General features: G+C 55.1%; 2 protein-coding genes across 4 annotated transcripts; one reads left to right on the top strand and one right to left on the bottom strand.

Annotated features, from left to right (window-relative positions):
* Nucleotides 1-1,135: 1,135 nt before the first annotated feature.
* ALDH16A1 (aldehyde dehydrogenase 16 family member A1) lies at nt 1,136-16,410 on the bottom strand. 2 transcript variants are annotated; one of them, XM_027038097.2, is made up of 17 exons: nt 16,277-16,410; nt 11,255-11,357; nt 10,583-10,709; nt 9,691-9,869; nt 9,527-9,604; nt 8,721-8,902; nt 8,486-8,638; nt 7,822-8,007; nt 7,316-7,411; nt 6,989-7,125; nt 6,684-6,789; nt 6,463-6,593; nt 5,998-6,165; nt 5,521-5,722; nt 2,491-2,676; nt 2,089-2,211; nt 1,136-1,419 (listed from the first exon to the last, which is right to left on the bottom strand). In XM_027038097.2, exons 1-17 carry the CDS (start codon nt 16,364-16,366, stop codon nt 1,258-1,260), a joined length of 2,409 nt encoding a protein of 802 aa, XP_026893898.1. In that variant the 5' UTR covers nt 16,367-16,410; the 3' UTR covers nt 1,136-1,257. The 2 variants fall into 2 exon arrangements, with proteins under 2 accessions (XP_026893898.1, XP_026893900.1); XM_027038099.2 differs by lacking the exon at nt 16,277-16,410 and adding an exon at nt 11,729-11,887.
* On the top strand, nt 16,295-21,066 carry PIH1D1 (PIH1 domain containing 1). Of its 2 annotated transcripts, none has more exons than XM_015087160.3 (10): nt 16,295-16,427; nt 17,302-17,395; nt 17,744-17,810; nt 18,145-18,324; nt 19,270-19,331; nt 19,420-19,501; nt 19,959-20,088; nt 20,336-20,411; nt 20,698-20,841; nt 20,944-21,066. In XM_015087160.3, exons 2-10 carry the CDS (start codon nt 17,306-17,308, stop codon nt 20,983-20,985), a joined length of 873 nt encoding a protein of 290 aa, XP_014942646.2. In that variant the 5' UTR covers nt 16,295-16,427; nt 17,302-17,305; the 3' UTR covers nt 20,986-21,066. The 2 variants fall into 2 exon arrangements, with proteins under 2 accessions (XP_014942646.2, XP_053066028.1); XM_053210053.1 differs by lacking the exon at nt 16,295-16,427 and adding an exon at nt 16,529-16,612.
* The last annotated feature ends 714 nt before the right edge of the window (nt 21,067-21,780 follow it).

Below are 21,780 nucleotides of genomic sequence, written 5' to 3'. Positions count from 1 at the left end.
CTAAGATCACATGGCTGAAAGAGTTGATTGAAGCAGACAGGTAGAGATAGAAAACCCCAGAGATGGGGTGCCTGGCTGCCTCAGTGGGGGGAGCATCCAACTCTTGATCTTGTGGTCATGAGTTCGAGCCCTATGTTGGGTACAAATTACTTAAAAAAAAAAAAAAAAAAAAATCCAGCGATCACATGCCCACAGAGAAAGGACCAGCCCTGGTTCCTGCCTGCATCTAGGTTCTCAAGAGCTGGGGCACCTCAGATGCATGTCTTGCCCTATTTTCTGTAAGACATCTCTGTAGCCTTCTAGAAAATTCCTTCATCCTGAGCTAGCGTGAGTGGGTTCCTTGCATCAAAAAGAATTCTAGGGGGGCCTGGCTGGTTCAGTAGGCAGAACATGTGATTCTGGATCTCCGGGTTGTGAGTGCGAGCCCCACATTGGGGGTAGAAATGACTTAAAAATAAAACCTTTAAAAAAAGAAAAAAAAAATTCTAAAACATGATGTGCTCGAGCCGCTCAGATTCGCTCATGGGAGCGGACTGTTAAAAATTTAGGAATTCTGGGGACGCCTGGGTGGCTCAGTCACTTGAGTGTCCGACTTCTGGCTCAGGTCTTGATCTCACAGTTCGTGGGTTCGAGCCCCGCATCTGAGCTGTCAGCGCAGAGCCGCTTCGGATTCTGTGTCTCCCTCTCTCTCTGCCCCTCCCCCGCTCATGCTCTGTCTCTCTCTCAAAAATAATGAAACATTAAAAAATTTAGGAATTCTGTTAGCCTGTTGTTTAGTCATCGGGAACATGGTGGGAGCGTTTATACCAAGGGAATTGGGAAAAGTAACTTACCAGGGTTTTTATTGTATTCCAGAGAGCCACTGTGTTTTATTGTTTGTCTGCAAGCTATGGGTCCTAAAACAATGCATAGGCAGAGAAAGTCAAAGGGGAAGAGCTACACGATGGAGAAGACCAAGGGGGAAACATGAGGCTCTGAGGGCCTGCCTGGGGCTCTTCAGAGTTCCCTTTATCTGTCTCACAAATACCGGGTTATACTGGAGCCAGCCCACCCAGCTGCTGAGTCTTAGAATTCAAAAGGCCTCAAACAGAACAGAAGTTGCTACTCCCCCACTTCCTCCCCTGAGAGGCACAGCCAAGGTTGGTCAGAGTTTACTGGAGGGCATCGGAGCCATGATAAAAGAAGGCTCCAGGCTTCTGGTGTCTGTCGGGGTCCATCTCTCCTCTGTCCAAGACGGAGTGTGGGGGCACTCAGGCATCAGTCGCCCATGGGCAGCCACAGGGCCTTGGTCCGTGCTGCCCGCAGCCCCAGCTCTGGGCCTGCTCCCTGGGCTTCCTGATCCCAGGCCCGAGGGCGGCCCCTGTTCACCCACACCGGCTTCAGGTTTCCTGCTGAGGCCCACTCCACAAACTGGGAGCCCTGACACAGAAAAGGGGGATCAGCCCTTCCGCCAGCTTGGTTGCCAAGCAGCTGCTTCCTTGGCAACCAGGACTATTACTGCGGAGGGGCCCCAAGGCTTGACCTAGGCTCTGGTGCTACAATGCTCAGCTTGTAGCAGGCAAACCTTCCAGATACGAGGGAGACAACGTTGACCTTTGCGGACGGGCCCCAAGCCTTGACCTAGGCTCTGTTGCTACAATGCTCAGCTTGTAGCAGGCAAACCTACCAGATGTGGAGGGAGACAACATTGACCTTTGCGGCTGGGGAATTTCCTCCCCGTTAACAGCCCACATTCAAAGGAATGAGGCCTGAGGTTCTTATGACAAGGAGTTCCCCTCCGTCACCTTCAGGCTTGAGGGTGGACTGTGGGCTTCGGAGTCTGATACAGGGTGTGGTCCCTTAGCAACGGGTTGTCCAATGAGATTGGGTCTTTGGGCCGGGCAGGATCTCAGGCCCTTGTTGCTATGCTAAGGAGATCCTCTCCCTTAGCAACAGGGACTCTGGAGGGCGGGATCTCAGGACCCGGTTGCCAAGGAATTTCTCCTCCTTAGCAACGGGAATTCTAAGGGGGCACTGCCAGGTTTCCAGAAAAGGAGGAGACCGTTGGTGAGGTTTAGGACGCTGGAGAGATGGCAAAACAAAGGGTACCTGGGCAGATCCGAAATACCACAGGGCCTGGACGTCCTGGTGCAAGGCCAGGCAGCGGGTCAGGTGGTCCCGGTCTCCAGTCACCACATTCACCAGGCCCGCTGGCAACAAGGTGGCCATATCCTAGGGGATGGGAGAGGGGGTCAGGAGGGAAGGGAGTCAGAGACGCCGAAGGCAATAGGTTGGGTGAGGAGTGAGCTTCCGGGGAGGGCTCACGGGGTCCTGGCCAGAATGGTCACGGGGTCCATGAGCAGTGCAAGCTTGGATGGAGGGCGGGGGCAATGGGGACTGGGGCTGCCTTGGTTACAAGGGGGTGGGGCTAGTGCAGGCCTTGGGACACCGTCCATCCCTCTGCTGCCCCAGGGGCTGCTGGGGGCAGCGGCAGAAGGAGGGCAACCGTACCTGGCAGACCTCCAACGCGGGGATGGGGCAGACCCCGCTGGGCACCAAGACCACGGTGTTGCCATGGGCCAGGGCGGCGGCCAGCAGGGACGCAAAGGCAAGCAGGGGCCACTCATCAGGGCACACGATAGCCAGCACGCCCAGCGGCTCCCGCAGCCGGAGCACAGGGCCTCTCAGCTCTGCCACCTGCAGGGACAGGCAGGAGGTCAAGGCTGGGTTGAAGAGCCTCATCGTCTGCCCCTTTCCTCCTCTACCTATCTTTGCTTCTCTGTAACAACTCCAACAATAATTAACCAGGTGACGGTTCAGAGCAGACTTGGGCCAGGCAGCTGGGTTGAAGTCCCAGCTCTGCCACTTACCAGCTGTGTGACCTTGGGTGAGTTACTTAACCTCTCTGGGCCTCAGTTTCCCACCTTTCAAATGAGGCTCATAGTGCTTACCTCGTAGATTTGTTTCTAAAATGAAACAAGTTAATGCGTGTAGAGGGCTCAGAATCTGGCCCATGTTTTGTTTCTGTGTGTGTGTGTGTGTGTGTGTGATTAAAAAAAACTCACAAAATTTTATTGAATATAATTGACATTCACTAATCTGCATGCATTTTAAAGGGTACAATTTGATAATTTTTTTCTTTTTTTTAAGTAAGCTCTACGCCCAACGTGGGCTTGAACTCATGACCCTGAGATCAAGAGTTGCATGCTCTAACGACTGAGCTAGCCAGGTGCCCCAATTTGATACATTTTGAGATCTATATGTACTCCTAAAACCGACACTATAATCAAGGTAATGAACTTCACCCTTCAAATCTCCTTGTGCCCCTTTGTGATCCTTCCCTCCTGCCTCCATTTGTTTTTTTTTTAATTTTTAATTTTTTTAACGTTTTATTTATTTTTGAGACAGAGAGAGACAGAGCATGAACGGGGGAGGGGCAGAGAGAGAGGGAGACACAGAATCGGAAGCAGGCTCCAGGCTCTGAGCCATCAGCCCAGAGCCCGACGCGGGGCTTGAACTCACGGACCGCGAGATCGTGACCTGAGCTGAAGTCTGACGCTCAACCGACTGAGCCGAAGTCTGACGCTCAACCGACTGAGCCACCCAGGCGCCCCCCTCCTGCCTCCATTTGAACCCTCTCTGTCCTCAACCACTTCCTCTCACCATAGTTTGTATTTTTTTTTAAAGCTGATTTATTTATTTTGAGAGATTGAGGGAGTGCAAGTGGGGGAAGGGCAGAGAGAGAGGGAGACAATCCCAAACAGGTTCCATGCTGCCAGTGTAGAGCCTGACATGGGGCTTGAACTCATGAAACTGCGAGATTATGACCTGAGCCGAAACTAAGAGTCAGATGCTTAACTGACTGAGCCACCCAGGCACCCCTATAATTTGTACTTTCTAGAATTTTCTAGATTTGGAATTATAGAGTCTGTAGTATTTATTTTATTTTTTTAAATCTGGCTTCTTTCACTTAGTGTAGTAATTCTGAGATTCATCCACCATGTAGCATGTTCACTCCTGAATGCTGAGTAAGATTCCTTGTAGGGACCTACCACAGTTTATTTATTAACCAATCTAGGGACATTTGGATTGCTCCCTATTTTTACATATTTAACTAATTATTTAAATAAAAAAAATTAATGTTTTTATTTATTTTTCAAGGAGAGAGAGACAGAGCGTGAGTGGGGGAGGAGCAGAGAGAGAAGGAGACACAGAATCCAAAGCAGCCTCCAGGCCCCGAGCCGTCAGCACACAGCCCAACACAGAGCTCGAACTCACAGACCGTGAGATCATGACCTGAGATGATCTGAGAGTTGGACGCCTAACCGACTGAGCCACCCAGGCGCCCCAATTATCTCTCATTTCTATCCCTGAGTGCTCTGGTGCCATTGCCTGACTCACTGAATCCTCACGCTTTCTTTCTTTTTTTATTAAAAAAATTTTTTTTAATGTTTTATTTATTTTTGGGAGAGAGGGCATGAGCGAGCGAGAGTGGGGGAAGGACAGAGAGAGGGGAACAGAGGATCCGAAGTGGGCTTTGCACTGACAGCAGCGAGTCTGATGCAGGGCTCGAACTCACCAACTGTGAGATCTTGACCTGAGCCGCTGTCGGATGCTCAACCAACAAAGCCACCCAGGCACCCCTCCTCAACCTTTCTTCACAGACTCACTGTATGTTTCATATCAACCCTGTATTTGGTTGCCTGTCATGTATATAAACAAAACCAAAGTCACACGAAGCAACACTCTGTGTAAGACATTCTATATTTCCTGTTCTATTCTGTTTAAAAAAAAAAAAAAAAAAAAGCTGAGTGGCTCAGTCAGTTGAGCGTCTGACTCTTGATTTCAGTTCAGGTCATGATCCCAGGGATGGGGGATCGAGCCCTGTGTCGGGCTCCATGCTGAGCATGAAGCCCGCTTGGGACTCTCTCTCTCTCTCTGCCCCTCTCCCCTGCGTTCTCTTTCTGAAAAGAAAAGAAAAGAAAAGAAAAGAAAAGAAAAGAAAAGAAAAGAAAAGAAAAGAAAAGAAAAGAAAAAAGAAAAAAGAAAAGAGTAGAGGGGCGCCTGGGCGGCTCAGGCGGTTAAGCGTCCGACTTTGGCTCAGGTCATGGTCTTGCAGTTTGTGGGTTCGAGCCCCGCGTCCGACTCTGTGCTGTCAGCGCAAAGCCAGCTTTGGATCCTCTGTCTCCCTCCGTCTCTCTCTCTCTCTCTTCGCCCCTACCTTGCTCGTGTGCACTCCCTCTCTCTCAAAAACAAATAAACATTAAAACAAAAAAAGAGTAGGAAAAAAATCATACTGCAACCACTAAACTGATTTTACGGTCCAGAAATGGGTCACTAACAACAATCTGAGGTGCTACACTGTGATGCAGACCATATGCCCATTACACAGATGAGGAAATCGAGGTGCGGAGAGGGGAGGCCACTTGCTGGTGATCGCGTGCAGCTGGGATGCTGTGTGGCTGGGCTCACTCCAAAGTCCTTGCTCTAACCTCTACTGCAGACCGCCCGCCCGTCTGCTGGTCCCCAGAACCCTCTCACCTGCAAGAGGTGGCCTTGGGCCTGGGCGCGGGCCCCCCACGCCCGCAGCCGCTTCGCGCTAAGCTCCACCTCCACCTTGGCGGTCTTGAGCTCCACTCCGTGCCTCTCCAGCGCCGAGGCGAGGGCAGACTCCCGGCGCTCCAGCGCAGATGCCAGGGCCCACAGCAGGGACGCCCGGGCTCCTGGTGGCTGGCTCACCCAGCTGGGGGAGGGCAGTGCACGTTACGGGGCGGCTTCCTGCTCCTGGTTCTTTCCAGGTGCCCCAGCTCTGTCCAGAGCCCCTACTGCGGGGCTCCAGACCCCCCGGCCCATCTGCATGGGGAGGGGTGTGACCCATATCCTGTCAGCTTTGGGAGCTCAGCCCTCAGGACCCAGACCCCAGATCTCACAGCCCTTGGAGGGCGGGGGGGGGGGGGTCTCAGGCTACCCTCTGAAATGCCCCACAACCTCTGGGTTTTCCCACGGAGTTCCCCTTACCCAGGGGCAGCCTGGTGAGCGGCCTCCACGGCACCTCGGATATCCTTGGCTCCGCCCTCAGCCACGTAGGCATGGAGATTGCCTTTCGAATCCTGGATGCATCTGGAGCTCCGGGCCCCAGGAGCTTGGAAACGGCCCCCGATGAAGAGCCCATAGGGGGCCGCTGGGCTGGAGCAGGGTGAGGCGTGGGGGTGGGTCCTGGGGCCAGGTCTACTCGGACCCCAGGCCCCACCCACTGAGCCTCTGGGAGGGCACTCCTTCATTTAGCAGAACTGAGACTCCCTTCAGGCAGGGGTGAGGGGGGTGGGTGTGAAGCCACAGACTGAGAATGCAATTCTGGGCAGGACTCAGGGACCCCCCTCAAGATGGCTCTAATGAACCCCTCCTCCAGTCCCTGGGCAGCCTGCTACAACTTCCCTTCTTGCCGCCTGCCGTACCCCAGAGATTCTGGGAGTTGCAGCTCACCTGGGTCCTATTTCAGGCCCAGATGGTAGGGTCAGGGGGACAGCAAGGCCAAAGGTGTCATAGTTCAGATTCTCAGAAAGGGAAGGCAGCCGGGCAGGGGTCCCGGAGGGCCGCAGATACTCATACAGACCCTGTGAGAGGGGCAGAGTGTCAAAAGGACGCAAGGTGGGCACTGGGTGGTTGAAGGGGGTGCTGATGGGGGGCAGGAGGAGGGAACTCACGTCTGGGCCCCCGTGCCAGGAAGACCCACTCTCCTTGCAGCCACCTGTGGGCACTTCGGGGTGTCTAAGGCCGTGGGCGTTGATCCAGACTGTGCCCACCCGGAGCCTGTCCGGGGAGAGGAGGACATCAGCAAGAACAGAAGGTTGCAGGGGGTAAATGGTCGGAGGGGCAGGGTGGAGAGAGACCCAGAGACCCACAGAGAGTGGAATGGAGACCTCAAGACTGAGAGAAAGAGCAGAAGCTTGAGCCTCTCCCTCCCCCCGCCCAACAGACTGCCTTTGTGCCCCAGCAGGCGCCGACTGACCCATAGCCCAGCTCCAAGGCCTGCCCTAGTCTCTCGCTCCACACACTGGCACTGCCTCCTCGGGGCGTCCCGTTGGCCATGGCCAGTGCCTCCTTAGCTGTGCGGTATGGGGAGGCCACGACCACAGGCCAGGGCACCTGGAAGGGGTGACGACAGAGTTCAGGTGGCCCGGCCAGCTCCCCCCCCCCCAACACCCCACCCATTCAGCAGCCCCCAGACCCGGACCAAATGGTCACTCCGGGGGCCTCTGCAGGTGTAGTGTTGCTGCCCATGTGTGGCTGCAGACGGGTGGATGGAAAAGGATTTCCGGGGCCCTGAAGGGCTCACCTCTGCCTGGGTACATGGGGAGGCTGGGGGCAGGTCAGAGACCAAAGTTGGGGGGAAGAATGGGCTGACTGAGGGAACATCGCCAGCCTGGAACACCTGAGGGGAAAGGAAAGATCTAAGGTACACCCCCAGCTCCTCCTCCCTCAGACCTGGGAGACTAGGCCCCCAGTCCCTCCTCCCTCAGACCCAGAGTCTGGGCCCCCAGCCCCCTCCTCCCTCAGACCCAGGAGTCCAGACCCCCAGCCCCTCCTCCCTCAGACCCAGGAGTCAGGAACCCTCAGCCCCCTCCTCCCTCAGACTCAGAGTCTGGGACCCCAGCCCCTCCTCCCTCAGACCTGGGAGACTAGGCCTCTAGCCCCTCTTCCCTCAGACCCAGAGTCTTGGTCCCCACCCCCTCCTCCCTCAGATTCAGAGTCTCGGCCCCCAGCCCCTCCTCCCTCAGACCCAGGAGTTGGGTTTCCAGGTCCCTCCTCCCCTGGCGCCGGGGGTCTGTACGCCTTGCTCACCTGTGCGCCCTGACTCTGGGCCTCGCGCACGTAGCGCTGGGCCAGGTCATGTGCGGCAGCTCCTCGAGCCCCCATGTCCACAGCGCCGTCCAACCCTCGACCGCCCCGAAGCCGTGCCATGCGCTCCTGAAGCCGCCTCATCGTCTCGTCCCATACGGACTCCTGGATGAGGAGCCGGAGTCCCCCCTGTGAGGAAAAGGGATGTCAGGGCAGGCAAGGTCGGGGCTCACGTTGAGGGGATGGGCCCCCACAGAGGGTGGAGACTTGGGGATGTACATACACAGATCAGAGGAGGGTCAAGGGGGGGGTGGCTGGGGACCCTAGAGACTCACTGAGGCCCCAAACCCGGGCAGGAAGTGAAGTTACAGAAGTTGGTGATTCAGAGTGAAGACAGAGATTGGAAAAGTAGGGACACGGATACTTAGAAAAGTGAAGAGAATCTTAAAGAACAAGAGACGCGAGCCCTCTGCAAAAACTGGAGAGCCGGCATGTGGAAAGGCAGAAATCCGACGTGCGGGAGCCCCACACGCGCCATGGTGCGGAGACAGAATCTGAGGCACAAGGAACTGAAAATTATAATCAGTGGAGACATGAGGCCCTGAGGTCTGGAGACGGACACGCACAATCCCCAGGACTTGGGGGCACACGAGTGCACGGGCCTCACCGCGCTGCGGTCGGACCAGGCTGCATCCACGACGCCCTCCACAGCCGAGTCCACGTCCGCTGCCTCCGTCAGCACCAGCAGCGACTCGGCCCCCAGTGCCAGGCCCAGCTCAGCACCCTGACCCGCCAGGGTCCGCCGAAGGACACGTCCTTCCTGCAGGGCCCCCGTGGGATTCAGCTGAGGGGACTTTGGGCCTCCGCGCCACGTCCCGTCCCCCTCCCGATCCCGAAGATACCTCAACGGCTCCACAGAAGGTCACCTTCTGGACTCCAGGCTGGGAGGCCAGGATGGGGCCCAGGGAGGCAGGGCCGTTGATCACGTTGAGGATTCCTGGGAAGGAGCCTAGTTCCCCTGCCAGCTGGGCCAGGAGGAGGGGTGTTGGAGAGCCTGGGGGCACCAGCACCACCACAGTGCACCCTGGGAAAGGTGGGCAGCGCAAAGATCCTGGAGTCTGAGCTCCCGGCCCTTCCTCCCTCAGATCCACGAGTCCCAGCCCCCTCCTCCCTCAGACCCAGGAGTCCGGACCCCCAGCCCCCTCCTCCCTCAGACCCAGGGGTCAGGTCCCCCAGCCCCCTCCTCCCTCAGACCCAGGGGTCAAGGCCCCCATACCCCTCTTCCCTCAGACCCACGAGTCCCAGCCCCCTCCTCCCTCAGACCCAGGAGTCCGGACCCCCAGCCCCCTACTCCATCAGACCCAGGGGTCAAGGCCCCCACACGCATCTTCCCTTAGACCCATGAGTCCCAGCCCCCTCCTCCATCAGACCCAGGGGTCAAGGCTCCCCAGCCCCCTCCTCCATCAGACCCAGGGGTCAAAGCACCCAGATCCCTCCTCCCTCTGACCCAGGGGATAAGGTCCCCACACCCCTCTTCCCTCAGACCCACGATTCCCAGCCCCCTCCTCCCTCAGACCCAGGAGTCAAGGCCCCCCAGCCCCTCCTCCCTCAGACCCAGGGGTCAAGGCCTCCCAGCCCCTTCCTCCCTCAGACCCAGGAGTCCAGGCCCCATCAGCACCATCCTTCTCAGACCCGGCCCATCAATTACCCACAGCCAAGGCAGGGCAAATCCTCCACATCATCTCAAGGAAGGAGAACGTGGGTGACAAGATGAGACCAATCACTCCTGTAAAAGTGAATGAGACAATCGGGGCAGGCACTGCTGGTTCACGAGGGAGGAAGGGGCTGGGGACCAGGACTCCTGCGTCTCACCCATGGGCTCCCAGCCTGCCAGCGTCTCCTCCTGGGTGTATGCCTGGACTGCATGGCATTGGAGTAGCTGCTGGGCCAGTGGGATATCCCTGTCTCGAACCTCTTGAACGGCTCGCCCGGTCACCAGGGACTCCAGGGTCCAAAGTAGCCGCTGGTGCTTCTGGATCATCTTGGCCAGCCTGTAGAGAAAGCCAGGGGGAGAGTCATTTCCCATTGCCTCTCAGTCAGAGTCCTGGAACACCCCCTACATACCTGGACTACAATCCCCATGATCGCCTCCACCATTTACCAGAGGTGAAGAGCACCAAAGATTTATGGGAAATGTAGTCCGAGAAACACAAGCCCCGAGGGTGCCTTTTGCACCTCGGCCGCCCGCAACCCCCGAAGGTGCTGAGAAATTGGAAATTCAACCTTTAATCTCAATTGCATTTTAGAAAATGGAATGTTGGTCTCTAATTGCTCCAAGAGTATGATGGAAAACGGGTGGTGCTGAGGCTCCAGCAGCCCCAATGATCTGCCAGGAAAATGGGGCCTCGATGAGGCCCGAGGCTATTCTGGGAGACAGAGCTTTGTCATTACTAGTCCTGGTGGATGGATGCTTTAGCTGCTACAGGCTCAAAGCATGCTGGGAATGTGAGCCTTAGCTACGCAATCAATTCCGCGAGACATCGAGACATCGGGAAATAGAGTTTTTGTTCCCAGAGTCTCAAGTGGTTGCTTGAGGCGCTGGCAGGCTGGGAGCCCATGGGTGAGACACAGGAGTCCTGGTCCCCAGCCCCTTCCTCCCTCATGAACCAGCAGTGCCTGCCCCAACTGTCTCATTCACTTTTACAGGAGTGACTGGTCTCATCTTGTCCCCCACCTCCCAAGGTCCACACCTCAACCGCATCACCTGGTCAGGTACTGGGCCCGAGAGGCTCCAGGGAGTCCGCTCCAGTTCTCCCACGCAGTCCTTGCTGCCTCCACGGCTGCCGCCACATCCTCAGCCTGTGCCTGGGGGCAACTGGCCAAGTTCTCTCCTGGGGAGATGAATGGAGGGACCCCAGATGTGCCCCCCCAGGCAGTAGAGCTGCTCCCCAGCCCCACCCTATTATTAGAAATATTTTGGTTGTAGGGGCGCCTGGGTGGCTCAGCCAGTTGAGCATCCGACTTCAGCTCAGGTCACGATCTCACGGTTTGTGGGTCGGAGCCCCGCATCGGGCTCGCCGCTGTCCGTGCAGAGCCCGATTCAGATCCTCTGTCCCCCTCTCCCTCTGCCCCTCCCCTGCTCGCACGCTCGCTCGCTCGCTCTCTCGACAATAAATAAAACGCTAAAGATATATAAATATATTAATCAAGGAAGGGATGTTGGTAGACACTGACTTCAAAAAGCATCCACAGGCACTGGGAGCTATTATTTGGATGACTTTAACAGGAAGAGCCAGAAATCTTGGGCTTCTCCCCACACTGGCTACTTCCTGCCTTCAGGGCCCTGAGCAAAGAGAATGGGGTGTTGTTGGTAGATACGGCTGGGGATATGGATGCCTGCCTCTCCCTCCCCGAACAACCGGGGGACACTTCATACCTGTGATAGGATCCCGGCAAGGTACTGAATTCCTGTGTTCCGGCTTTAGCCACTTTCCATTTACATAGTGACCCAAGTGCCGGTCTTGGGTGTCCAGCCAGGCCTGGGGGAGGCAAAGACAGTTTAGGACAACGTCTGAGAGGCAGCTAGGGGAGTTCAGTCCCTACCTAGGGTCCTCTGGGAGGGGGACACTTGCACCCCTTCGCCCCACCTGCCAATTCTTTGCCGGTGTGGCAGGAAAATGCACATAAACAAAAGATACATGTACCAAATGGAGCGCCTGGGTGGGCTCAGTCGGTTGAGTGTCCGGCTTCGACCCGAGTCACGATCTCACGGTTCGTGACTTTGAGCCGAGCATCGTGCTCTGCGCTGATGCAAGAAGTCTGCTTTGGGTTCTGTCTCCCCCACCCCCACCTCTCAAAAATAGATAAACATTAAAAAAAAAACAAAAACAACATGGAACATAAAACCCACCATGTTAACCATTTCAAGGCGTACAATTCAGCGGCATGTGGTACGTTCACAATGTCGTGCAACCATCACGACCTAGTTTCAGAACATTCTCATCCCCCCCAAAACGAAACTCGGCACCCATCAGGCAGTCACTCTCTCTTCCTCATGCCCCTAGCCCCTAACTGCTAATCTGCTTCCTGTTTCTGCAGATTTGCCTTCTCTGGATATTCCACGTGAATCGGGACCCCACAACACGCGGCCTCTTTGGCTGGCTTCTTTCACCCAAGATGGTGGTTTGCTTTTTAAATTTCTTTTTTACTGATTACTTATTTCTGAGAGAGAGAGAGAGAGAGAGAGAGAGAGAGAAAGCGCAGCCTGGGGAGGGGCAGAGAGAGAGAAAGCCCGAGGATCTGAAGCAGGCTCTGAGCTGTCAGCACAGAGCCCAATGCAGGGCTCGAACTGATAAACTATGAGATCATGACCTGAGCCGAAGTTGGATGCTTAACCGACTGAGCCACCCAGGCGCCCCCAACATGGTGTTTCTGGAGCTCATCCAAGTTGTAGCACGTATCAATCATTCCTTTTTGTGGCTGTAGGACATTCCATTGTCTGGAGAGGCTACGTTTTGTCTCTGTTCATTATCACTTGACACATTCCGTTTGTTTCAGCCTTCTGGTTACTGCGCACAGTGCCGCTGAGGCAGCTTCCCGTACCTGATTTTGTCTGAACACCCGCCTTCACTTCTTTTAGGCAAATGTACCCAGGAGCGGAATGGCTGGGTCATACGGCAACTCTCTGGGTAACCTCTTGACGGACCACCAAACTGTTTGCCATGGTGGTTGTGCCATTTTACGTTCTCACCAGCCACACGTGAGGGCTGTCCTACTGACTTTGACATGCGGCTTCATAAAACCCATTCTCCTGGGGCGACTGGGTGGCTCAGTTGGCTGAGCGTCTAATTTCAGCTCGGGTCGTGATCTTGAGTCCCTGGGTTTGAGACCCACGTCGGGCTCCGTGCTGACGGCTCAGAGCCTGGAGCCTGCTTTGGCTTCTGTGTCCCTCTCTCTCTCCCCGTCTCTCTCTCTCAAAAATAAGCATTAAAAAGCAAACAAAACAAAATGAAGCGAAACAAAACAAAACAATCTGTTCTCCTCCATGCAGAAGTGACCTCAGGTGAACTTTTCTAATACTCAGGGAACCTGAGACAATTCAGCTGTATTACCAGACAACAATGACCCCTGAATGGTCCACTGCACCTGAACGGGACAACTGGGGACACACCCTAAATATCCAATGGGAAGCCAGGGCACTGAGGCTGTCTGGAGTTGTCTGCATTCTTTTTTTTTTTTTTTTTTTTAATGTTTATGTATTTTTGAGAGACAGAGAGAGCATGAGCAGGGGAGGAGCAGACAGAGAGGGGGACAGAGGATCTGAACTCTGAAGCGGGCTCTGTGCTGACAGCAGTGAGCCTGAGGGTAGGGCTCGAACTCACGAACCGGGAGATCGTGACCTGAACTGAAGTCGGACGCTCAACCCACTGAGCCCCCCAGGTGCCCAGAGTCCTCTGCATTCCTGTGATGGGGCATATACCTTGGGGCGTACAAGACTCTGGAAGCAACGCCCATGACACTGTATTAGGCACCATCGGGTTCTTTTTGGAAGGTGGGGTTTCTAAGCCGGGTAGTCCCTGCACCCAACCGTGTGATGGCATTCCCTCCCCCCTCGGCGGCCGCCACTTAGAGGAGCAGTGTGGACCCCCAGTGAAGACACAGGCCCCACAGGTGCAGCTTCTTGGGCTGAGCCCCAGGCGCGGCACGTAGGCATTGCCAACGGGGCAGCAGTGTGTGGATTCGAAACCCGGTTCTGGGACTGAGCGGTGCAACCTTAGCCAGGGTGTTATCACACTCTGGTCCCCGCAAGGTCATCTGAAAGATGGGGATAATCCCAGCCCCTCCCTACTTCACAGGGTTGTGGCGAGGATGAAATGGATCAATGCACGTGACATGCTGAGAGCAGCACTGCGTAAGACTTGCTCTTAATCTCTCCCTCCACGTCTGCTTCAGATTTCTCTCCCTGCTCCTGTCCCCCCCCAAAATCCTCGCTAAATCCGAGTCACGCTTCCCATTTTTTCCTTCCACAGATGTTCTCTCTCTTCTCTTAGCATCCCAAATGCCCCATTCTCCTAATCTTTCTCTTACCCTGCCAACTGGCTCTTCGTATGGGGCTGGAACACGAACGGTGAGATCATGACCTGAGCCGAAATCAAGAGTCAGACGCTTAACAGACTGAGCCCCCCAGGCACCCTGACATTGGATGATATTAAAGAATGACCCCTAGGGGCACGCCTGGCTGGCTCACTCAGTAGAATGTGTGACTCGTGGTCTCAGGGTTGTGAGTTCCAGCCCCACGTTGAGCGTGGAGCCTGCTTAAAAATATTCAAAAAATTAAAGAATTGGCTGCTAGTGTGAAGTGTGAAAAATGGCCAGGTGGGTTATGTTATCAAGTGAGTTCTTATCAGTTAGAAAAGAGGATTCAAATATTTATGGGAAGATAACATGACATCTGGGATTTAAATCATTCCAGAAAAAAAGAGAAAACCAAAGAATACAGCTCTGGCCCAAATGTTGACGATTCCTGAAGCTGAAGTAAATAGCAATTCATAGTATCAAGTTCTCTGTGGAAGTTTGCAAATCCCCCCCTCCCAAAGAAAAACAAAACCCTAAAAGAATGTCTACGGGGTCCTGGCAGGTCACGCTAGTGTGAGAAGAGGGCCTGGTGGAGACTGGGAACTCACAACTTGCCTAAAAAAGACAGTCACTATTGGATCCAGATGATTTTTGTCAGGGAATGTGAGCCAAACATTGCCAAATTTTGGGATTTTATTTTCAAAAGAAGCTGGAATCCTGGGATGTTTCCATGGAATTAGTTGACCACGAATTCACATTTTCAAAAATAAAGTTCGGGCCAAAGAAAACAATTTGTTGGATGAATCGGGCCCACATGTTGTAAGGTTGAGACCTTTGCTTGGGAGGCTGTGGGGGAACCGTGAATCCGCGGGTTCAGGTTCAAATCTCAGCTTTACCTATTTTAAACCGTGTTGGCCGTGGGCAAATTACTTACCCCCTGAAGCCTCCGTGTGCTATCACTAAAAGGATGACAACCATCCCCTCCCACAGCTGTTCTGGGGATTAAAGGAGATCACACTGAGCACAGAGGCTGGCGCATAGAAAGCACCCAGTAAATATACGCTATTTCTACATTATTGCTATTTCAGTATAGTCCATCTCAAGCCCACCTTCAAGTGTGGGAATTCTGTGTGCTCTGTCCCAGATCATCACTCCCACCGTCCAATGGTCTTACGGTGGTGACTCCCAGGTCCCCGTCTCCAGTCCTGAAAGGCTCAAGCCCAAGTAACATCAGACTCCTGCACATAACTCAAGGCTGTCCCCGGGTCCCTCACACTTTCACCATGCGATAATCACGCTCAGGGTCTTTCCTTGCAACTCTAGTCCTCCTGGGTTCCTCCCTGGTGGTGGTGGTGGAGGGATGGAGACACAGCTGGACCCCAGGCATTGCCCTTGCCCTCTCAACTCCTCAAACGGTTCCCCTGCCTCATCCCCTCCTATCCACCTTATCCATTTTCACAGCGGGCTCCTGGCTCTGACCTCATCTTCTTCCACTTGGACCACGGTTCTAGACTCCTCTTCTCTCCTTGAAGAGAAGCCCAAGCTTCTCATTCCTGGGTGCTAGAAGACCCTGTGCGATCACCAGAGCCCCAGTGAGGGAATTCTGAGGGGGCTAGGTAATTACAGGATATTCGAGCCACCCTACTTCTCCGTAAGAACCACAAGAGGTTCTGGGGGACCCTGAGGGATCACAGAAGTCTCATGAGGATTTGAAGAGGCCCTGAAGAATCACGGGAGCCCCATGGGGGGTATTCTGAGATGGGTGAGGGGGTCATGGGAGCCCCATGGGGATATTCTGGGGGGTGTAGGTTAATTACAGTTTAGTTCTGATGTATTCTGGAGTTCTGAGTTCACAAGATCCTAGGAGACCCTCAAGTATTGGTGGGGGCCTTGAGGAATCCCGGGACTCCATGGGAAGGAGGGGGGGCGGGGAACTCAGGATCATGGGAGCTACAGGATGTTCTGGGGAAGTCTATGGGGCTTCTGAGGGTCCTTGGAAGATCAAGGGAGCCCCACAGGAATTTCGAGTCCCGGGGGATCTCGGGAAGTTCTGAGGGGGCTGGAAGAATCACGGGAGCCTCCGGGGAATCCGAGACCTCGAAGGAATCGGGGAAACGCCATCCCAAGTAGGTACCAGGGAGCAGGAGAGCTACTACCAAACAACGGAAGAGGATCCAGGCTTAAGAAGAAGCAACCGCAAAGGCTTAAGGGAATGCCCTTCTAGGGTGGGTCCCAAGGGGTGGCGAGAATCACGGGAACCGAGAAGGGCGGAGCTGCTGAGCTGCCGCGGTGGATCACGGGAGTCCGCGCGCTAAACTGGACCTGGATGCCTGGTTGGGGGGGAGGGGGCGGGAATGGGCAGCGCTGAACGGCAGGCCCTCACCAATGCGCATGCGTGGCTCTCAGGCACGGGTCCGTACTCCAGCGTGGTGAAGATCTCTCGGGTGCTGCGCTGTGCGTGCGTCGCAGCCATCACTCGCCCGGACCGCTTTCCACGAAGGAGTGCGGGGCGCTCTGCCCAGAGGAACCTTGAGGTCGAAGGGCGACACCGCCCCCTCCAGCCCAAAGGGCGGGGCTACAGGAGATAGAGCGTAACCCCACCTTAGACCCGGTGGCCCCGCCCATGCCCTCCAAGCTGGGAAGGGTAGTTTGGAGCATGCGCAGTCCTCAAAGTGGGGGCGGCGGGGAACCGAGATGTGGGCGCCTGGCCGGTAGTTAGCGGTGCTCCAGATTTAGAAGAATGACCGTGTGGTTCTTCCCGCCACCCTTTTTATACTGAGGACAGGAAGTATATTTAGTCCGAAGTGTATTTACTAGAGAATCGAATCTAGCTCTGGGACGAAGCGATAGTTCATAGATCAGAAGGGAATCTTTTACGATGGACACTGAAATGAAGGTTTTGAAAGTGTGCCAGTCTGGACTGCCCCGTAGTTTGGCTAGATGTTGTTGGGAAGGAGAAATACGGCTTTAATCGGCACAGGAAGTGTGGCATTTAGAACCTAGGTTCAGGATTTAGTTTTGATTGGTTGAGGTGAGAGGCGGGGCTTAATCCTTAGATTATGATTGGTCGGAACGTAATGAGGTTGCAGGATTGGTGAATGAGCTTTTGAGGCAGACGGAAGCGTGGTCGGCCGAAGTCCTTGGTTACACAGTGACTAGAAGCGTGGCTGTCATTTACATAGCACGTAGGACGTAGAGAGCATATGGAAATATTGGCTCCAAACAGATTTGACAGCCGTATCTGGTCTGAGTGGAATTACAGTTTCAGGACAGATTCTTAGACTTTCATACGGAATAGTGGGCACCAGGAGCCGGGGGTGGGTCTGGCAGCAGGCTCCACAATTCGCATCCTGGAGAAGGTTCCCGCTCACGTCGGAGTTACTGAGGACGCCTAGGTCTTTTCCCCAGGGCCATGGCGGACTCGAAGCTGCTGGTGCCCGAGCTAAGCGAGGCAGAGAAGATGGGCGCTGAGACCATGCGTTTCGAGGAGCTACTGCGGCAGGTGCGGACTGACCGGCCTCCGGGTCCTGGGTCCCTGGGTATTCTGGGGATGTGTGTGTGTGTGTGTTGTGTATATGTGTGTACGCCCGCGGGTGCTCTGAGATGGGACTACATTCCCAGAAGGCACTACGTGGGATTGTAGTTGGTTAGCTCCAAGTTTGCTAGGATCTGGAAGAAATGCAGATGGGGTTGGGATTGTTCATAGGGGTCCTCAAAGGAGGAGAGGGACATAGTATGTCTTATTCTGCTCATATCTCACATGTACAAAATTTCTCCATAAACTTTTGAAGAACAAATGAGGGTCTGATAGCATAGACACCGTGACTGGAGGGTGTTTTCCTTCACACAGGCCTCCAAGGAGCTCCAGCAAGCCCAGACAAGCTTCCCAGAATCCACACAGATCCAACCTCAACCTGGTAAGAAAGGCAGAAAGCCAGAGAGAGAGGGATTGAGTCTCAGAGAGAGGTGGACAGAGACTGGGGGCAGGGGACAGAGACAGAGGAGGCAGAATAATGGAGTATAGAGGTCTTTGGCAGGGAGAGGGGGAGGGACCAAGAGCTAAAGAGAGAAGGAGGAGGACAGGAGTGACTGGGGGACAGACTCAAAGATAGAAGGAGAGTCAGAGATCCCAGGAATGGGGAGGGGAGCAGGCCCAGAAAGCAGAGGACTGAGACTCAAAGCAGGGACAGATCAAGGGAAGGACAGAGACGCACACAGAGGCAGACATCAGGACAAACCCATTTCCACCAGGTTTCTGCATAAAGACCAACTCCTCCGAAGGGAAGGTTTTCATCAACATCTGTCACTCTCCTTCCATCCCTCCTCCGGCTGATGTGACTGAGGACGAGCTGCTTCAAATGCTGGAGGAAGACCAAGCCGGGTTTCGCATCCCCATGAGCCTGGGAGAGCCTCATGCAGAACTGGACGCAAGTCAGTGCCCTCGGGGGACCCAGGAAGCTAGCTCCCTGGGTCCTTTCTTCCCTAGGATCCGAGATCCAGGGCCCAAGATCCCCCTCCCCCCTTTCCCCCTAGAAATCTGGCCCCCTTTTCCTTGTGACATAATCTTCACTCTTCTCCCCTGTCTCTGTCTCTCTGCCTTGTCTCACGTGTCTCTGTTGGGTTTCTGTGTCTATGTGCTTGCTTTTTCAATTAACGTATGTCCCCTGAAGCCTCCTGGGACCAAGCTTTGGGCAGTGCCCTGGGGAGTAGGGACTGATCCAACCCAGAACTTGCCCTTGAGAGACTCCTAGTCTTAGGTGAGGGCAGAGAAGACAGATGCGATTTCATTATGGTGTGATCTTTGCTGCTCTGGAGTTGGAGGGGGGTGGGCTCTTTACCCGAACTGAGGAGTCAAGGAAGGCTTCCTGGAGGAGGTGGCAGATATAAGATGCAAAGGAACCGAAGGAGTGTGTCAGGCCAAGACACAGAAGAGGGTTCTAGGCAGAGGGGACCGAGGAGTCCAGAGGCTGGAGAGAATGGTTGAATTGGATTGGTCAGTAATTGAAAGAGATTGGAAGAAATTTAAAAGGACGAGGTCCCCAACAGAGAAGTGAGCTTCTCTTCAGGTGGGAGGAGCTGACCACACAGGGCCTCCAGCGCCAGACTGAAGGACACAAACCTTCGTCTGGGGCGCTGGGGAGCCATGGGAGGGCTGTGAGCAGGGAAGGGGCAGGGTCATTGCTGGGATGTGGTGGGAAAGGACCAGAACAGTAGAGAGGAGGCTGGTATGACTGGCAAGAGCCCTCACTTTCTAGTTGTCTCTGGGTCTTTCTGGTTCGTGTGGCCGCTGTCCTTTATCGTTTTTGCCTCGTCGTTATCTGGGCGGTGGGGTTCCTACCGAGGGCTGGGGGTCTCACCCCCTTTCTCTCCCCACAGAAGGCCAGGGTTGTACCGCCTACGACGTAGCGGTGAACAGCGACTTCTACCGGAGGATGCAGGTTGGGGGCGGGGCTGCGGGTGAGGCCTGGGCTGGGGCCTCTCCCTCCATCCCGAGCCCTCCGGCAAATCTCCCTCTCTCACTTCTAGAACAGCGATTTCTTGCGGGAGCTCGTGGTCACCATCGCCAGGGAGGGCCTTGAGGACAAATACAGTCTTCAGCTGAATCCAGGTGAAGGGCGTGGCCTGCACTAGCGGGGACTCGGGGAGCCAGAGCAGCTCGGGGACAGCCCTTGGAAAAGGTGGTGCTGGTGTGGGCAGGGATTGTTTTGGTCCCTGGGCTGCGGGTTACAGGGAGAAGGCGGGTTACAGGGAGGTGAGGCTTCCCAAGGTGGGGGTGGGGGTGGAGATGGGACTGGCCTAGGAGCCAGATAAGGGGCGGGGTCTGGCGAGCCAGAGGGCGGAGCCAGGAGCACCTCTGGCGACAGATCCCGCCCCCACATACTCCTAGAAGGGCGGGGCTAAAGTGGGCAGAGTTCCTGAAGCCAAGCTCGGGGGTGTGGCCAGATCCCTGGCATCCTGGGAGGGGCGGAGACTTTCCCCTGAGGCTCTTGCTGCGTGGGGACCGCTAGGAAAGCCAAGGGAACCCGCGCTTGAGCCACCTTTGACCCTGAGCTTCCTACTCACAGAGTGGCGCATGTTGAAGAACCGACCTTTCCTGGGCTCCATCTCCCAGCAAAATATCCGCTCCCAACAACGTCCTCGGATCCAGGAGCTGGGAAACCTGTACACTCCCGACTCCCTGAGACCTGAGGAAGGGTGGGCCTTCGCTGGGTTCTGTCTCTCTCATGTCTCCCCAGTAATTTTTGGAATCCCTCCCTCAATCCTTCCTCCCCATAGGAGGCGGTGTCCTGGGGCCCTGGGAACCCAGGGGGGGGGGGGAAGCAGGATGGCCACTGAGAAGGCTCCCAGAGGCAGCAGGGTTTGTAGGAGGGAGAAAGGGAAAGAATAGCCTTGGCAGAGGCCTAGTGGACTCTCCTCAGTTTTGGGTCTTGGTCTTTCGCAGCCCTGAGAAGCCTCACCTGAACCTTTGGCTGGAAGCCCCTGACCTCCTCTTGGCTGAAATTGACCTCCCCAAACTGGTGAGTGTACCTCTGACCAGAGTGGGAGAATGAGGTCTGGAAGGGTTGGGGTCTCCGAGGGAGAGTGAGCTGGGCATATGCAGACAGCGCTGAGCCTGGAGCCTGCTTTGGATTCTGTGTCTCCTCCTTTTTCTGCCCTTACCCTGCTCGCGTGCTGTCTCTGTCTCAAAAATAAATAGACATTAAAACAACAACAGCAACACACAAGGCTTTTGTTCCTGGTCCATATTATTATTGGCCTATTGCTGGGAACGGAAGGGTGGGCTCACTCCATCAATATTCCCAGGATGGAGCTCTGGGGCTGTCGCTGGAGATTGGGGAGAACCGGGTAGTGTTGGGGGGCCCCCAGCAGCTGTACCATCTGGATGCCTATATCCCCCTGCGGATCAACTCTGAGGAGAGCAAAGCAGCCTTCCATAGGAAGAGAAAGGTACCTGGGGAGGTAGAGGGAGGTGTGCAGGGGGAGCGGGGACGCTGGGGAGGCCTGGGCTCCTGGTCCTGAATCCTTAATCTGTTTCCCGTCTCTCCTCAGCAATTGATGGTGGCCATGCCCCTCCTGTCGGTGTCTTCTTGACCTGCTTTCTTTCTGTGCTTCTAAGTGGAGAGAAGAGGCTGGTGGCTTCTCTAAAACGGAAATAAAAGATGTTTGCCTTTGTTCTGTGTCTGGCTAGGAATGCACGGGGAGCGGGAGGGAAAAGGGACATTGGACCGTGTCCTGGAGTCACAGAGAAGTCACTGTCCCCGCTGAGGCCTCAGCCTCTCCCCACCAGAGCCCCTCCCTGGCCACCAGTCTCTCCTGTCGTGTTGCACACGGTCCCAGAGCCCCCTGCAGCACAGCACTCCAGGCCATGTGTGGTGTGGTCCCCTTTATGCTTCATTTTCTCCCTGTCCTTCCTGTCACTCAGTCCCAGCACAGTGAATGGTGTCCTGAGCACAGTCACTCAGTCCCAGCACAGTGAATGGTGTCCTGAGCACAGTCACTCAGTCCCAGCACAGTGAATGGTGTCCTGTGTTTTGCAGCCTCTCTTTAGTTTCTGCTGTACCCGCCCCCCCCTTAGTGTGCCTCGTCAATAAAACCAGAATTTTTTTAAATTTTAAATTAAAAATTGTTTGATGTTTATTATTTTTGAGGGAGAGAGAGAAAGAGACAGCGTGAGTGGGGGAGGGACAGAGAGAGAGGGAGACACAGAATCCCAAGCAGGCTCCAGGCTCCGAGCTGTCAGCACAGAGCCCGTCGCGGGTCTCGAATTCACGAATTGCGAGATCATGACCTGAGCTGAAGTCAGATGCTCAACCAGCTGAGCCACCCAGGCGCCCAAACCCAGGGAATTTCTAATTGTCTTGCCCTCCCAGGGGGCCTTGCCCAAGT

Source organism: Acinonyx jubatus, chromosome E2, assembly GCF_027475565.1.
Source record: "Acinonyx jubatus isolate Ajub_Pintada_27869175 chromosome E2, VMU_Ajub_asm_v1.0, whole genome shotgun sequence".
In the NCBI taxonomy this organism is placed as follows: domain Eukaryota; kingdom Metazoa; phylum Chordata; class Mammalia; order Carnivora; family Felidae; genus Acinonyx; species Acinonyx jubatus.
The sequence above is the reverse complement of the archived record's forward strand: the minus strand, read 5'-3'. Positions and strand labels throughout refer to the sequence as shown.

What these genes read in the sequence shown, in the direction of transcription:
- ALDH16A1 (XM_027038097.2), bottom strand. Translation starts at nt 16,366, where the DNA reads ATGGCTGCGACGCACGCACAGCGCAGCACCCGAGAGATCTTCACCACG. An exon ending in CCTGGTCCGACCGCAGCGCG is followed by an intron (nt 8,008 to 8,485) that starts GTGAGGCCCGTG and finishes TTTTCCTCACAG; the next exon opens with GGGGGACTCCGGCTCCTCAT. An exon ending in GGTATTTCGGATCTGCCCAG is followed by an intron (nt 1,420 to 2,088) that starts GTACCCTTTGTT and finishes TTTCTGTGTCAG; the next exon opens with GGCTCCCAGTTTGTGGAGTG.
- PIH1D1 (XM_015087160.3), top strand. Translation starts at nt 17,306, where the DNA reads ATGGCGGACTCGAAGCTGCTGGTGCCCGAGCTAAGCGAGGCAGAGAAG. An exon ending in TCGAGGAGCTACTGCGGCAG is followed by an intron (nt 17,396 to 17,743) that starts GTGCGGACTGAC and finishes TCCTTCACACAG; the next exon opens with GCCTCCAAGGAGCTCCAGCA. An exon ending in TCATGCAGAACTGGACGCAA is followed by an intron (nt 18,325 to 19,269) that starts GTCAGTGCCCTC and finishes CTCTCCCCACAG; the next exon opens with AAGGCCAGGGTTGTACCGCC.